Source organism: Sorex fumeus, unplaced genomic scaffold, assembly GCF_029834395.1.
Source record: "Sorex fumeus unplaced genomic scaffold, SorFum_2.1 ptg000037l, whole genome shotgun sequence".
In the NCBI taxonomy this organism is placed as follows: Eukaryota; Metazoa; Chordata; class Mammalia; order Eulipotyphla; family Soricidae; genus Sorex; species Sorex fumeus.
This window is the reverse complement of record NW_026606094.1, coordinates 29,653,848-29,670,610: the sequence shown is the minus strand read 5'-3', so window position 1 is coordinate 29,670,610 and position 16,763 is coordinate 29,653,848. Positions and strand designations below refer to the sequence as shown.

At 38.9% G+C, this 16,763-nt stretch overlaps 1 protein-coding gene across 11 annotated transcripts in view; it reads left to right on the top strand.

The window, feature by feature from the left end:
• Positions 1–16,763, top strand: part of MAGI2 (membrane associated guanylate kinase, WW and PDZ domain containing 2) — a 1,504,283-nt gene that overhangs the window by 1,371,314 nt on the left and 116,206 nt on the right. For all 11 annotated transcript variants that reach the window (XM_056117966.1, XM_056117965.1, XM_056117957.1 and 8 more), the window contains 2 exons: positions 8,219–8,404; positions 10,802–10,976. In XM_056117966.1, the coding sequence (XP_055973941.1) occupies positions 8,219–8,404; positions 10,802–10,976 (361 nt within the window). The remainder of the gene's footprint in view (positions 1–8,218; positions 8,405–10,801; positions 10,977–16,763) is intronic.

Sequence of the window (16,763 nt, the reverse complement as noted above, 5' to 3'; positions counted from 1 at the left end):
CACACCGGGCAATGCACAGGGGTTACTCCTGGCTCTGCTCTCAGGAATTACCCCTGGCGGTCTCAGGGGACCATATGGGATGCTGGGAATCGAACCTGGGTTGGCCTCGTGCAAGGCAAACGCCCTACCCGCTGTGCTATTGCTCCAGCCCCTACAGATGTCATTTCTACTGTGCTTTTTTGAATCATCAAGATATATTCCGAGAAGTGGCATTGGAGGAATCAGTCTGGATGGGAGATGTGTACTGAAAGTAGATAATGGACCAAACATGATGACCTCTCAGTGTCTGTACTGCAAACCATAATGCCCAAAAGTAGAGAGAGAGTATGGGAAATATTGTCTGCCATGGAGGTGGGGGAGGGTGGGGAAGTTGGGTATACTGGGAGATTAGTGGCGGGGAATGTGCACTGATGGAGGGATGAGTGTTTGATCATTGTGTGATTGCAACCCAAACATGAAAGCTTGTAATTTTCTCACAGTGATTCAGTAAAATTTTAAAATAAATAAATAAATACACTAGCATCAAGGAGCTCGTGAGATAGCACAGTGGGTAAGGAGCATGCCTTGCACACTGTCAACCTAGGTTTAATCCCAACATTTCATATGATCCCCTGAGCACCACCAGGAGTAATTCCTGAGTGCAGTAGTAGGAGTAACCCCTGATCATCACTGGATGTGGCCCCCCAAAAAAAAATTACAAAAAGAAGGAAAGAAGGTATGAAGTAAAGAAGCATTAAAACTTGAAAAGTTCAAGACAAAACACAGTGACTGTGACCAAATGTGAAATTTTAATTTTTAAAATAGAAAAGCAAGCAAAGCAAACTTAAGGAAATGAAAGAAAGATTGAATAAATAAAAACAATTGAGTATGCAAAAGAAATCTTGAAACTTTTCTCATTTCAGTGCATCAGTAGTTACAAGGAGATATTACAATCATAAATTAAAGTTTTTAAAAGAATAGGACTGTTCCAAAGATATAATATATTGAGTGAGTTGCTTGAATTGGCACAGAGTCAACCTGGGTTAGATCCACAGCACTGCATATGGTCTCAGAGCTTTGCCAGGAGTGATCCCTGAGCTCAGATTCAGGAGTAAGCCCTGAACAACGCTGACTGTGATGCAATCCTACCCCCCAAAAAGGATATGTACAAAATTTATTAAAAAATTTAAAAAATGTCATGACCAAAATTAAAAATTGAACTTAATGTCTAGAAGGTCGGGTAAAGGAAAAATCACATCTCACATGGTATATCACAACATCAAAAAAAAAAAAACTAAGAGAACTAGTCATTCTCATTTAAACTACAGACAAACACAACAACTACATAATTTTCAGGTCCAGTAAAAAATGTATGTATGTGGGAGAGGGGTCCTTGTTCAAATAGTATTTAAAAATCTAGCTGGAAACTTCAGATAATTAAACAAAAAAGGGTCCTTTTTGAAATGTGGGGACCTATTCTATCTTGCCTGTGGCTACAAACCCACCAAGTCTTTCAAACAAAATCATTTCAGTTCAGCCTCATGTCCCAAAATAGAGCCCAATAGTCAAATTATAACTAATAATAATTCCTAATGTCATGACATTTCTTCCTATTACCAATTCATTTTTCAATATTTAACTATGAGGGTTTGATTTTGCTTGGTGACTTTGAGAAGGACAGAACATTATAAAATTATAAAAACTTCGGGGGTAGGGATATAGGTCAAAAGTATTGGAATACAAGGGCTGGAGTGATGCTGCATTCCCAGAATCACATCAACCCCCAAGCACAGTCATAGTGGACCGTTGCACCACGAGTCCCAAACATTGCATATTCCACAATGCACAGTTGGTCAAGCATTGCACAGAGTAACTCTTAAGGTCCTTAAACACTGCTTTTAAGAATATATACACCAAAATTTAAAAAAAAAAAAGAAAGAAGAAGAAGATGATGAAAGCTTTTAGGTAAGATTTGACTGAGCATTTATTTCTCTTCAGCCACACGGTGAGGGTGTTCTAATGCTGCTCTCATGTTAGTGTTGATGGACCACTCTTATCTCGTTCTCCAGTCTGATCATCTGCAGACTACAAATGGCAGGGAAACTAAACTTCTCTACTGCTGAGAATGACTCAGAGGTGCTGGGGGTGGGGAGAAGTATGCTTTGGGAATATGCAGTCCTTAAAACACCAGCTGCTCCACTTTGGGATTTGCAACTCAGTTGGCTATGAATTTCAGGGAAAACTTTTCATTTTGGAAAGCTAAATTTCACAGATTGATAGCAGAAAATAAGAGTCTGCTTTTTCTTAATTTAAAAAAATTTTAAATATCAAACACGTGTGTTTCCCACACGATGACCAAGAAAAACTCTTTCGAAGGACACTGTGTCACACTCCAGGAAAGACACGCAGTAGCTGAATGGTTTTCTCACAAATGGACATTATTCATTCAGGACTTCAAGGAAGGAGAGATGCAAAATAAGGCAGATTAATACTCAGGTCTCTGAAGTCAGGAAGTTAGATCCAGATTCTTCATGAATTAAAGAGATAGAAACATTTTGTGACAATGATTCTCCTATTTTTCCTGTATGTTCAGGGTTAATTGAAAGGCGCTGGCAAGGCATAATATCTGAGATTTCCACAGAGAAGCTGTAATTGGGGGAGAGGAACATAGATAAAGCTTCTCTTCCTGCTTTTCTCTTCATGCATTTAAGAGAGCACTCTCTTCCCTCATGCATTTTGACTAAAGAACCTCTCCTTCAGGTTACCTCCTTCCCAAAATGGTCTTCCCTTTCCTTACCACTGAGTCCAAACTTGGCATTAGGAATTCACCCTTCTCTTCTGCCTTTATTACAGTTTACCTCTACCACAAATTTTCCATTTGTGTTTAAAGTGTCTGTATGACTATCTGTAACCTCCCCAACTGGACTGCTAGTTTTTTTTTTTAGGGCAAATACCCATGCTATTTAATTGAATTTTCCCCCGCTGGTATGATGCTACATAGAAATTTGTTGTTGTTGGAGAAATTAATTCATTCCCCAACACACAATTCTAAAACCAAATAATAAATCATTTTCACAAACTATTTTAAGAAAATCAATGAAAACTGGAAAATTTTATTCAATTGGAAGAAAAATTGCTTCTATATAAAGTACAGATTCTCAACCCAAATCAACTCCTTTTGGCTTCCTCTTGCTGGTGTTCTGTTGTTTAACAGTCACAAATTAATGGAATTGTAAGTTACTGAGAGTTTGTGCTATTGATTGCCTCTAAAGTATTTATTTTTGTCACACAGGTTTCAGAAACTTTTCACTTCTAAGTGTGACGTGATTGATGTAGAATCCACTTCCTCTGATACCATCCTCCATATACAACTCCACTTTGTAAGATCTATTAACAAGGAGATAATTAAATGTAAACATAAGTCACAGACTCTCCCTTCTCTGAAATGAAGTACAAATAAAGCAAGGAAATATGGGAAGAAAGAAGGAAGACAGTCTGCTACTCTCTTCCCTCAGGATAGTACAGCTATGAATTCAGGAGCAATCAATCCATGATCAAACATTTCAGGAAGAATCACCACCAAAGCAAACAAAGTCTTCCAGACAACCACTCAGTTTTCTTTATAAAAATGAACCAAGGTAGAAGTCAGTAGGAGCTGTTTGGTTGACCAATATCTGAAGGAAACTTGTAGACATATAAAGGCTGAATAGAGAACCTAAAAGTTCATTCTTTCCTATAGGGTTGTGGCTAGATACTCTAAAAATCCAGGTCCTTAGGACTAAAAGAACAAGTCCAAGCAATATCTCTGCACATTCCTACTTTAAGTGTGGTCTGTTCAACAGTGCTAGAAAACTCAACTCATCTACAAGAAAATATAAATACTACAGATCAAATCAAAATTGTGTTATACCAAGAAAGAAAGAACAATAAATTTTGGGTTTCTTTTTCCATAATTTACGTGATTTGCAATTAAAGAGAAATTTCTGGCTAGTGATACATTTTCTCCTTTCCGAATGTCAGTATGTCCAAAGCTGCATGACATATTGCAACTTTTCCCCGAATATCTGTGTATCTTAAGCACAGTGTCAAGAAGACTGATCCAAAGACTTGATTTATGTTGCTGCCTGACAAATGATGTCTGCAAGGCATGCCATCTAAATGGACTGCTCTCCAGCAGTTACCTTAGTCATCAATTCTCAGAGAACTAATGAATATCATTCATCCCAATAATAGAAACCAGGGTCAGGGCCTCTTCCATGCCCTGTAATTCCATTAGCAATGCACAGAAAGCACTTAGGTCATAAGCTTTGTAGACCTTATAACTAAGCAAATGGAACTGCATCTTCTTTTCAGAGAGAATCTTCTCTGAGCATACCCCTTGTCAATCAATGATGAGTTGCACAGCAACTTCTGGTATACTTACATCTGTAGGGAAAATGGTAAAGTAAAAGTGAGCTTGTCTTCAAATGCCAAAAATGTCAAGAACTGTTTTATTTTAACAAATGACAAATAGAAAGCAATTGTAATAAAACACTTCAGGTACTTCCACTTGATACTCTTTTTTATTAAAAGTATAGAAAGCAGGTTGAAGGGGGAAAGGATAGCAGGTATTGTGTGTTCTATGCCTGCAAATGATACATTTTTAAAGTATGTATATTCATTCAGATTTTACATAAGCCACTCGATCATTCTATAAGACTCCCGTAGCATTTTTGTTTTAGTTTTCATTCTCTTGTTTTATTCATTTTTTTCAGTTTTATTTTACCAACCCTAGTAAAATGAAAAACGGCCTTCAAACCAAGAGTTAGCACCATAAGCAAATAATTCTCTTTATAATGAATCTTTTCTTGAACTCTCAAATAGTATGCTTTTCTAATTAAGTCTCTCTAGTCATTTCCTCATTTCTCATGGTTCAAATTGCTTTTAATTTGTCACATATGAAAAAAGAGTAGGGAGTAACCCTAAGGTTTGAAGCCACAGGCATAAATTTGAATCCTTATTTGAATACTTCTGCAGTTACTCGACAATAAAATAAGGATGATAATTATACACAACTTTTCAATGTTGCTGTAAGGAATTAAAATAAGTGCCAAAACCCTGTGCTTAGAAATTACCAAATAATAACTTGTTATTCTTTATTGTTGTTGACCACATAAAATTGTGTGTGTAGTCTATCCTTTGAAAATGTGTGATTTTATGCCCAGTAAATTCTAAATAATCCACAACAATGGAGGGGAGAGACGCATAAATTATTTAAGCAGCAAATCACCCAAATACCATTTGACTGTGATCTGAATTGCATTTTTAAATTTCATTCCAATTGTGAGTGTTTCTAATCCCCAAAGAAATGACTTGATACAATATAATGGCTCTGTGATGTGGATTCCTAACTTTGCAAGACCTGAGGAGCTCTCCAATTTTCCTCTCTCCTCCTTTCCTCTCTTCCCTAACTTTTCTCCTCTCCTGACTCTGGCCTGTTGAAAGTCAGCTATTACCAAGATTTCACTTGAATCAAAATTCCACCAGAGAAGTGTTTATGACTTCCTGCCTAAGCAGGTCACTTACTTATAAAAGCATCAGGCACTCACAAAACAAATACTCAAGAGGAAAAAGGAGATGGTCAAGTTGAGAGAGGCAGTGTTGCTCAAGGGTTAGAATCAAGAACTAAGGAATCTGACAAATGCTTCAAAAACTCTGGTTAGCCCGTGTGACCTTGGGCAAATTGCTGTTTTGTGCCTCAGTTTCTTGTACTTCAACTATTCATCTCATGTGACTTGTTAGGACTTTAGCTTATATTTTGTATGAATTTACAAGGACCAGAGTGTACCTGCGTATATGTGTATGCAATGTGCATATACATGCATAATGAAAAGACTCATATTCTCCTACAGAGACTTGAAACATCTTTTCTGTGAAAACAGAGGAAAAACTAACAAGATTCTTGACCTCATCTAGTGTCTAGATCATTCCTGAAACACATTTCTCTTTCTTAAATGGAGCTGTTTTCCTCATTTGATTCATAGAGCATATAGCTCTGTATGAAGCAAAGCATTCTTTCTTTCTAAACAATATTATGGGTCTCTCCCACATAGGAAGAATTCAAGTTGAAACAAGAACACACACCAATAAATTAAATTAAAAAAAGAAACTAAAAATAATGAAAAAATAGATTATTTTCTTTGGGGGAAGAGAGAGACTCCCAAGAAGTTTTAAAAGGATTTAGAGATAATTCCTGGCAATTCTTGGGCCCAGCAGTATTGGGGACTATCAAGTCCATACCCAAGAGTATCCAGGGGTCCAGGTGGTTCCAGAAAATCAAACTCTAACCCCTAGATATCTCCCAAGTCCAAGGAAAATTAATATTTGTGAATCAGTTCTTATGTGCCAAGCACACTCTTTATATGTGATAACATATTTACTTCTCAGAATCATTCTGAGGTCAAAGATATCATCATTTCAATTTTACTATGGAAAAACAAAAACTTGGAGCAGTTAGGTAACTTTTCAAAGGGCACAGAGTAGATCATAATACACCTATTACGGCCAGAGAGACCAAATCAATTATTGACTGTTACATTATTGCATTATTAAGAGGAGTCAAAAATAGTAAAGAAATTTTACTCAAATTATGCCTGACCAACAAACACATGAAGTACCCCTATCACTTTTAAAATATGTAAATGAATCAGCTGTTATAACACTCATACTTAAGTACAAAATAGTCAAAAAAACTTTTGAGATGAAATATTTTGTCCTCAAACTCTTAGATAATAATGTGCTTTTTGAAAGGTGTTCTTGATTCAGGCCTTTTATGGTTATGGTAAATAAAAATGTGTTTGAACTTCCAACGTAATCAGTTTTACTTTAGAAACACTGGCTCAGCCAATATTTTCATATGCTATCTCTAACCTTTCACAATAGAAATATGACAAAGACTGGTTCATTAACTCACTGATTGTCCTTCCTTGCTTTGATTATTAGCTGATGTTCTGCCTTTCACCTAACATCTCTGCAAGATTGAGAGTTGAAGGAATAGGCATCCCCAGAGTATACTGAATAGGCATCCCCAGAGTATGCCGTAGCCTCTTGACTCAGACTAAGTAGGTCCCTGGCTTCCTTTGAGAGAGCAACAAGTCACTGAGAGTTGATTTCCTGGGCAGGCTTCCCTGTCTTTAAGAGGAAAAGAAAAAATATATCTCTAGATTGTAAGTTCCTTGAGGGAGATTACAGAGATATGGTGTGCTATTGATGATCACTCTGGAAACAATTATCCTAGTAAACAACTTTTTACATTGAATAGGAAGCAGCTGTTCAAACATCTAAAGTTCCACTTAATTGGCTCTCCCCACATGTCTAAATAAATTAGCAAAGAGAAAAATATTTTTCATTGTTCTAAAGAGATGCCACATTTCTATAGTTTGATATCTAAAAAGCAAGAGAACATTTTATAGTCAATGGGATGGAAGTTTATCCATTTTTAATTATTCATTTCTATATCACATAAAATAAAGTTGTATCAGCATGAGAGGCACTATCTAGGATGGAAATTCATCATGTGTCTGATATTGGCAGATCGCAACACCACTGAACATGTTAAGTAGAAAGATGTAAGGTAAAAAAGTGATAAATTGATCACAACTTCTTCACCAGAGAGAGAGACAGAGAGGGAGAGAGAGAGAGAGAGAGAGAGAGAGAGAGAGAGAGAATTTCCTGTGTTCTTTCAGTAAAATAGAAATGAAATGCCTGATGCTTGTTATATCTTCCCAAATTTTTTATCACTGTGTCTATAGTATGAGCTCTTTAGGCGGGATGTTGTGTGTGTATAGTATGAGCTCTTTAGGCAGAATGTTCTCAAATTTTCCTACATATTGAAATTTCCTGATGAGTTCCTTTAAAACCTATAAATCCTTATCTCCTGCTTGAACATTTTGATTCTTAAAGTCTGGGGTATGGTCCAAAAAGCTGTATTTTTATCATAGTGATGTATGCCCAAGGTTTGTGAAGCCCATGGTCCCTGTATTTGAAAATGCCTATCATTGCAAAGTATACTGGAATGTAGAAACCCTTGTCTCAGCAGTGTGCACAAAATCACATTCGAGAAGAATGAGAGTGACTTGCAAAGGCAAATATCCTGACAAAAGAGGAGCTGGGGCATTGCATTCTTTCCTGTCGGACTGAGTCTTAAAGATAGAACATGGTAATGCCCCCGATAACTACTTCTGTTGGGAATTCTTTTTAGCTGTACCCCATAAAATTGGACGCATCATTGATGGAAGTCCTGCGGATCGCTGTGCAAAACTCAAAGTGGGAGACCGGATCTTAGCCGTGAACAGCCAGTCTATCATCAACATGCCTCATGCAGACATCGTGAAGCTCATCAAGGACGCGGGTCTCAGTGTGACCCTTCGCATCATTCCTCAGGAGGGTGAGTGCCCGAGCGAGGGTCGCCTGGGAGCTCACCTGGCTAGCTGTCAGCGTGATGTCAGAATGCCTGAGGTTGACTGTTATTTCCACTTCCATAAAAATTCATACTCTGCTGCAATGCATACCCTATTGACTCAGTCACAGATTCATTCGGAAATCAAGTTATGTGACATTAGAGATAAATCGTGTGAGTCCCCAGGCATCGGGTTATTCAATCATTTCCTATGGTCTCTGGAGTACTCTCTTTATGATTATAATAAGCCAAAACCCATTCAACAGAAATGATAGTTACAAGTTTGAAGAGGGGGGAAAAATTAAAAAGTGGGCGATGCATTCATGTTAACGGCAAAGCTCTGGAGAATTCTCCAAAGTCAGATTGATTTTGAAAAGCTTGAGGAAGTTTTGTGGTATAAAGAGAGCTCATTTAGAAAATGTTGCATCTGATAAGAATTTTCCATTCGCACTTAGCCTTTTGAATTTCTCTGTACAAGGACTCCCCCCTGAGGCTTAAGAGCAATCAACTCATAAACCGTAAGAGGCCACCAAGGTTCTGAGTATACACTCACTGAAGCGCCCCATTTCCAAACACCTTGGCTTCATTACTAACTGTAATAATGACAGGACATTTGATAATTCAGGCCCCAGAACTCCCTGGGGAATGGACCAATGTTTCAGAGGAAACCAATGCGCTGCTCCTTCACCTGGGTCCCATTAGATTCAGTCTCAAGATTCCATCTTTTGACTCGGATTAGTAGGCATCAAAGAGTCACCTGACTTTAAATAGAGAACTCTTTTTTTTCTTTTTTTAATTTTTATTAGTGGGACACCATGAGGTACAGTTATAGACTTCCAAATTTTGTGCTTGGGTTTCAATTGTACAATGATCAAACACCTATCCCTCCACCAGTGCTCATTTCCCACCACCACGGATCCCAGTATCCCTCCCACCACCCATCCCCCCCATCCCACCCTGCCTCTGTGGCAGGGCATTCCCTTTTGGAGAACTAATTTTTTGATTAATGTGATTTTGTATCCTCCCTGCCCCCTGCCACAGAGAACATGTGGAGACATTTGGAAGTATGAGATCAGGGTGGGCATGCTACTGGCACTAATGTGTTGAGGGGCAAAGAAGCTGCTAAAATTCTACAATGCTCAGGACTCTCTCCAACAGCAGAGATCTCTGGCAAGTTATCTGGTCAGTGGTGCTGAGATTGAAAACCACTGATATAAGTAAAGAACAAACTTAAAATTTTTGAATGTAAAAAAAGAAGAGGGGAGAGTTAATAGGGAAGAGCTGACAGATCAACTCCCTTTGGTCAACCAGTCAAAACGAGAAAATGACTGTGCTTGGTTTTTAACTTATTAACTGCATTATATATATTCAGTGGAAATTGACTCGAAGCAAGATTGCTTACTAAAAACAAACTAGGTTTCCCATTTTCCTAGACTGAAAAGTGTATGTCCAACTTTTATTCTAATGTAGAGAAATAATTACAGTGTAAAGTTTAATGCTATTACAAGACAATTGAAGAAGCAGTTTTAACAGAGAGCAACCTGATAAACCTTCTTCTATCCAATGTTAATTTCTCTTTCTGGAGAACCATGGAGTACAGTGGGTTATTAAGACTAATAAAGAACCAGAGGGGGAAATTATAAAAGACATCTATTTGTGTGATTATTTGTATTATGTTCAGCTCCTTCTCCAAACTATGGAAAACTAAAAACACTTCTCTTCAAAGAAGTATAATAGCTAAAATCTTTTCTCTCAGTGAGCCTTGCTTTAAAAAAAAGTGTGTTTTTAAGCTTTGCATTATCTTTCCATAGAGTTAACAGGTTGTTGTTTGTCTGTTTCCTTGTTTTGGTTGCTGTTGTTGTTGTTGTTTGAGGGCCTCCTAGGTGGTGCTCAGGGGCCCCAGGACCCCACCTGCAATTCTTGGCCAGCTAGGCTGGTGGTCAAATGCAAGGTCCTGAGGATGCTGTGCTGTCCTGGCCCTGCAGGGATGGAGATACCCTGACCACACCCAGTGGTTTTGGGGGCCTCATGGGACATACCGACTGATGCTCACGGACCATGTGGTGCTGAGAATCAAACATAGTCAGGTGCACATTAAGCATGAACCTTACCTGCTGTGCAGTCACCGGGCCCCTTTATCAAGTCCTTTTAAATAGTAATCTTTTCAATGAACACATGAAAAGATACTGTTATAAACTTATTCAGAAACATTAAGAGTTCTGATTCAAGGAGCTTAAAAGTAAGCTGCTATCTTAATACTTCACAGCAACTGGAACAACCCAAACTCAATTCACCTGAAGAAGCAAAGAGTTATCACTTCCAGCCATCTCTCCCTGTTTCTCAGTATTAACCTTACTGCATTTGCCCATTGGCTTCCCATTGCAGAGCTCAACAGCCCCACCTCGGCACCCAGCTCAGAGAAGCAGAGCCCCATGGCCCAGCAGCACAGCCCTGTTGCCCAGCAGAGCCCACTGGCCCAGCCCAGCCCAGCCACTCCCAACAGTCCTGTGGCCCAACCGGCTCCTCCTCAGCCACTCCAACTGCAAGGACATGAAAATAGGTAATTATGATTTCTTGTTTTCTGATTCTTTTTGAGGGAAAGGAGGTACAGAGGGAGAGGGAGAATTGGGGATAGAATAGGACACAGGCAGGGAGAAAGCCAGTCGTAGGATAAAGTCTGCGTGTGTCTTTGTGTGATATGGAGGACATGTGTATGCTTTGATTGTGGTTTTGTTGGCAAATGAGAGTGATAGAAGAAATTTTTCTGAAGAAATGGTAAGTATTACACTGATGTGTTAGCTAGTTATGGACGCATTAAATAGATCAGACCTGGAACATATCTAAAACGCTTCAGCTAGAATTTTGCACGTACAAAGTTTGGGGACTCGGGTGGCAAGATGGCATAAACATCAAATAGGGTGGCAGGGAAGAAAGGAAAGGAATCTAATGAGGAGATGAAGCGATTTATGCTCACCCTACCAAAGGTATTGTAAATTAGGGCTTCAGGGATTTTTGTTTGTTTGTTTGCTTGCTTGTTTGAGGTGCCACTCAGTGATGCCCAGAGCTTACTCCTGGCTGTGCCTCAGGGATCAATCCTGGTAGTGCTGTTGTGGGGAAATGTGTGTCAACTTCCCTCCACAAATGTCCCCATTTTCCCTTCCACCCCCAATGCAATGCCAGGGCCAAACCAAATTGGCCAAATTAAAGGCAAGTATCTTTACACCAGGGCTTTTTAAATGCCTTCTACTCATGACCCCTTTTTCACACAGAAGATGACACAGAATTTAGTGCTGTTTAGAAATACCTCAGATACATTGCATAGCCTCACACATGAGTGAACATATTCCTGGACACATCATAAGACACTCCCTACCCATTTCCCATAATTACCACACCATATTTGCTGGGGTTCAGACAGTAGGCAACAAATCATATATATATGCCTCTCAGAGAGCCGGGAAAGCTACCGAGTATCCCACCCACATGGCAGAGCCTGGCAAAATACACGTGACATATTCGATATGCCAAAAACAGTAACAATAATGGGTCTCATTTCCCTGATTCTGAAAGAGCCTCCAATATAGCAGCATTGGGAAAGATGAGTAAGGAGAGGCTGCTAAAATCTCAGGGCTGGGACGAATGGAGACATTACTGGCACCAGCTCGAGTAAATCAATGAACAATAGGATGACAGTGATACAGTGATACATTGCACAGTCAATTTTGAAATGACTTTTGGTGTGCATTCAGAATTCTTTGACTAGTACCAATTTTCTTCACAATCATCATATTCAGTTTAAGAAGCTGAGTTGTAGGTCACTAATGTGCAATTTCTGGTCCAGGGACTGAAAGTACCCAGTTGACGAGGTGTAAAAAGTTTAAAACCACTGCTATAAGATGTTAAGAGTCTTGATTTTTTTTACCCTCCCATTGATCATCGATTTGCTCGAGCGGGCCCAGTAACATCTCCATTGGAGACTTTGTTGTTACTGTGTTTGGCATATCGAATACCTCACGGGGAGCTTGCCAGGCTCTGCCATGCGGGCGAGATACTCTCGGTAGCTTGCCGGGCTCTCCGAGAGGGGTGGAGGAATCGAACTCGGGTCGGCCATGTTGGTTGCGTGCAAGGCAAACGCCCTACCGCTGTGCTATCGGCTGGAGCGATAGCACAGCGGGTAAGGCATTTGCCTTGCAAGCGGCCAACCCGGGTTCGATTCCCAGCATCCCATATGGTCCCCTGAGCTTCGCCAGGAGTGATTCCTGAGTGCAGAGCCAGGAGTAACCTCTGAGCATCACCGGGTGTTACCCAAAAAAGCAAAAAAAAAAAAAATTAGTAAATAAATAACTGCTCTAGATGTTCAGTAAAAGAGTCTCGATATTTATCTTAAATACAATGGAGTCGTTGGAAAGTTTCACATAGAGCACTCACAGCACTGGATTTATTTTCTTTATTTTTTAAATGTTTTAATTTAAATTTTTTTGTTTAGGCACTATAATATACAAAGTCATTTGTAGTTGAGTTTTAGATGTACAATTTCCCAACACCAATCTTATATCTGTGTCAACTTCCCTCCACCAATGTCCCCATTTTCCCTTCCACCCCCAGTTCTGCCTCCTTAGCAGGAACATTTTTAAGTGTGGTTATTGTTGTCTGGATCTTATGCTTTCGATTTTGTTGGTTATATGACTCATATCTCTCTGTCAGCCCATAGAAGACCAATTAGAAGTTGTTCTTAGAGAAAGTCCGCTTGAGCTGGAGAGTGGTGTGGAGAGTAAAATAGAAAAGGGTTGGTACATGTTCACATTTCTACTGCTTTTTATCATATACCCTGATACTTAAGATCTAGTGGGTTCATTCTACTTTAGGAGCTAATACAAACAAGGCAGTTTGATCTTCCAGGAAAGGAGTATCACATAAAAACGTCATTGTCTTTTTACTATAATGGGAGTCATAGGGAACCTAGTATAGGGTGAGTCATTAAAGTAAGAGAAAAGACATGGGACCATGTTGTTTTCCCCTTTCAAAGGAGAAAAATCAGAGCAATCTAGAGCAATGTTTCTGAATATAGAGCTCTCCCCCAGTCTTCTTCACAATACTGATATTTTCTGAACATCAGCTTCCCATCTCTGGTTCCTACATTGGTGAGACACCATGTTTGAGTACCAGAACACCCTGGGTTGTTCTAGAACACCAGAAAATCCTTCACACCTTTCCAAAACAAATAAGGGCCCCATATCACATGGTGCTTTCTCCATGAAGTCCTGCTCTATGCTCAAAGTACCCATTTGCTTTGATAGAAAAGTAAGTGTTTTCTTCAGCTGTTTATGATTTGGGTATATTCCAGAGAATTAAAAAAGAGCTAACCCCCTTAAGCACAATGTGCAAAGGTAAGCATTTGACAATCTATGAGTGAGAAGTAATAAGCCACACTTGTATTTGCTCTCACCCTGAGTGCTTTGGGTAGACTGTACTGACTTTCCCCAGGATCTAATTCAGGCTCAAGAAGAAGGCCCTGAGTGTACCAGATATGCCTCACCCAACTTCAGACCTTCCTACTTGGCTTTACCACTATTAATTCCCCTCCCTGCCACAATTCCTTTCCTTTTTTTTTTTAAATCAAACTCTCACAGACATGGGCTCTTGCTTCTATCCTCAGGGTAGGTAATCTCATTGACCTGATCAAGATTTTTATAAATCACCAGACTATGTCCCCAAAGCCCTGAGCTGTTTTTACTTCTAGAAAGTGTCCACTCTAATTCTTGGTCTCTTTCCTGGCACTCAGGTTTCCTGGCACTCAGGTTTGACTTTGTCAAGGTGGTTTGTTTGCATTTGAGGGAAGAAATTAGATCATCTTACAGATATCCGAGCCATTTTCCTAGCTGATTTTAAAGGTGACTACCTTCTTTTGAAGGCAGTAGAGTGGAAATCTTTACCCCTTTTTAGGTGAGTGACATCTCCAAGACAAACACAAAGGTGATGCACTAAACATATATTTCCTATTATTTCATGCTTTCAAGAAGTGACCACTTATATGTCAAATTGAGTCCATTTCCATGTTAAAATGACATAAAATAGAGCCAAGAGATAACTTGGGGACAGAGCTACATGCCTTTCATGCCCAGGCATCTAAGTCTAACCCATGGCACTGCATGCTCTCCAGAGCACTGCCTAGGTGTAGACCTGAAACACCAACCCCTCCCCCCATCCCAGTACAGCTGGACCCCAGGAGCATAGCATGCCTGAACTGGAGCATTGAACCATCTAACCTGCTTAGGCAAGCATCACTGGGAATGGCCCAATGGCCCCTTAGCCAATGCTTGAGGGTACCCCACAAAATAACATAAAATAAAATGTCAATTTGCTTGCTTTAGCACAAGTTTTTTTTTCTTATTAAGTCTTGATTTGACTTCCTGTAGACACCCTGTATACGTCTAACCATTGCTCTGTCTCTTAACATCCTTTTAGGTACACTCACTGTCACTGTCATTGTCACTGTCCTCCTGTTGTTCATTTATTTGCTCGAGTGGACCCAGTAACGTCACTCAGGAAACAAATAATCATGATTCTAATGTGAACATAAATTTTTCTTCAGGAAGATGCATTCATTGAAAACAACAAGATTCATTTGTAATATATGTCAAAACATTCTATAAATAGCATAGTTCCCCATTCCCAGCATAGGTGATTGATATTAGATGGCATCTTAAGTGACAAGGTCAATTGAACATAAGACATTGGATTTATTTTTTATAGATGTTGAACTCCAGACACTTAAATTTGCAAGAAATTCCTGGAAAGGTTCACATGAGGTAAAATTCCACAACACAGTTCCCTACCATGTGGACACTGTTCCCTGGTTCTAGAACTTATTCATACTATAAGATTCTGCTAATAGCTACCATTAAGAAATCTAGTTTTAATATCTAAAAGTTCTTTACTAATGGAATTCTTAGCTATGAAAGATTATACCAATTGCCTTCTTTTATAAGTCAAGGAACTATAAAGAGGTTGTGCTGTTTTCTTTAATAATTCTGAATGTTCCATAAAATAGTGTCTCACAAATTCAAATCAACATAATTTTTGCTCTAGCCAGTATATCATTCACATAAAACTTAGCAATACTCATAAAAATTTAAGTAGATTTTCCTTAACTTCTCTGCATAGTTCAGCGTAAAATCTTGCCACATGGCACTGGTGTAGGGGTTTGCGTCTGGGAATATAGGCTCAGATGACAGTGCTGCCACTGAACTATTCCTATTTCTAAATTTTCATATAATTTTTGAGGAGAGTCTTAAATCTCATCATATTTTGCCAAATCTTGTGCTACATCTGTTCAGAAACAGATCACATAACTGTTATGCCAAATGCCACACATATAATAAAAATAAAATGGCAGTGCTATAACTTAAAATAATCTGACCTCTTCCAAACCACCAAGCAAATTATTCTTAGAAAAGAACCAACATACACCAACGCATGTGACCCAGTTTGATGCATTTTGTTTAATTCTTGTAACTTCATAGCTGAGTCAGTTTTTCAAGACAGACACAAAATAATTTCTTTTCTTAAAATGCACCCTCCCTGAAGACTAGCAGACAACTTGCGAAGCTTAAAGTTTTTAGTTCACAAAAGAAAGGAATAACTTCTGTTAATGATTAAGTAATAAATGGGACTTATCCAAATAGTGATTAAAATATCTGTTTTACTAAGTCCCTTTCTAAAGCCCCACATTTATATTGCCATACACGTTCAGTATTTCCTCACCAAATATTAGACTACACGAATGGTAATTGTTTCAATGAGTGACTTTTTAAAATATTCAATATTTATTAGCATACTGAGTGACTGAAAGATAAAAATTCTGCAGTATTTGAGCTGGAGGTATATCTCAGTGGTCAGTGCATGCAAAGCATGCACCAAGACCTGAGTTTGAACCTAAGTACTGCATGCCCATAGCAGTGCCAACTATATCCCTGGGGAACTGTGAGCATCACCAGGGCGAACCTGGTCAACTCCGGCATTTTAGGGCTTGAGAAGTTCCATAAACTCAGCCTGGCACTGAATTTCCTTCCTCAAATAGCATCAGGAATAGCTCCCAGACACAGCTGAGCACTGTTATGGAAGACCCTCAACTCCCGCACCCCAAAATTCTACAAGTATTAAACCTATTTTCTTGACATATTTGATTTTTGTCTTTGAGGCTGGTTTCTTGGTTCCTTTATTTCATCATTGATTCTGGAATATTTAATAAATAGCAAAATATTATAGAGGCTGTACTTTGTTAATATGCTTATGTCCCTTATTATGGACTGTTGTCATGGCAATAAGAAATTAACTGCAGAATTAA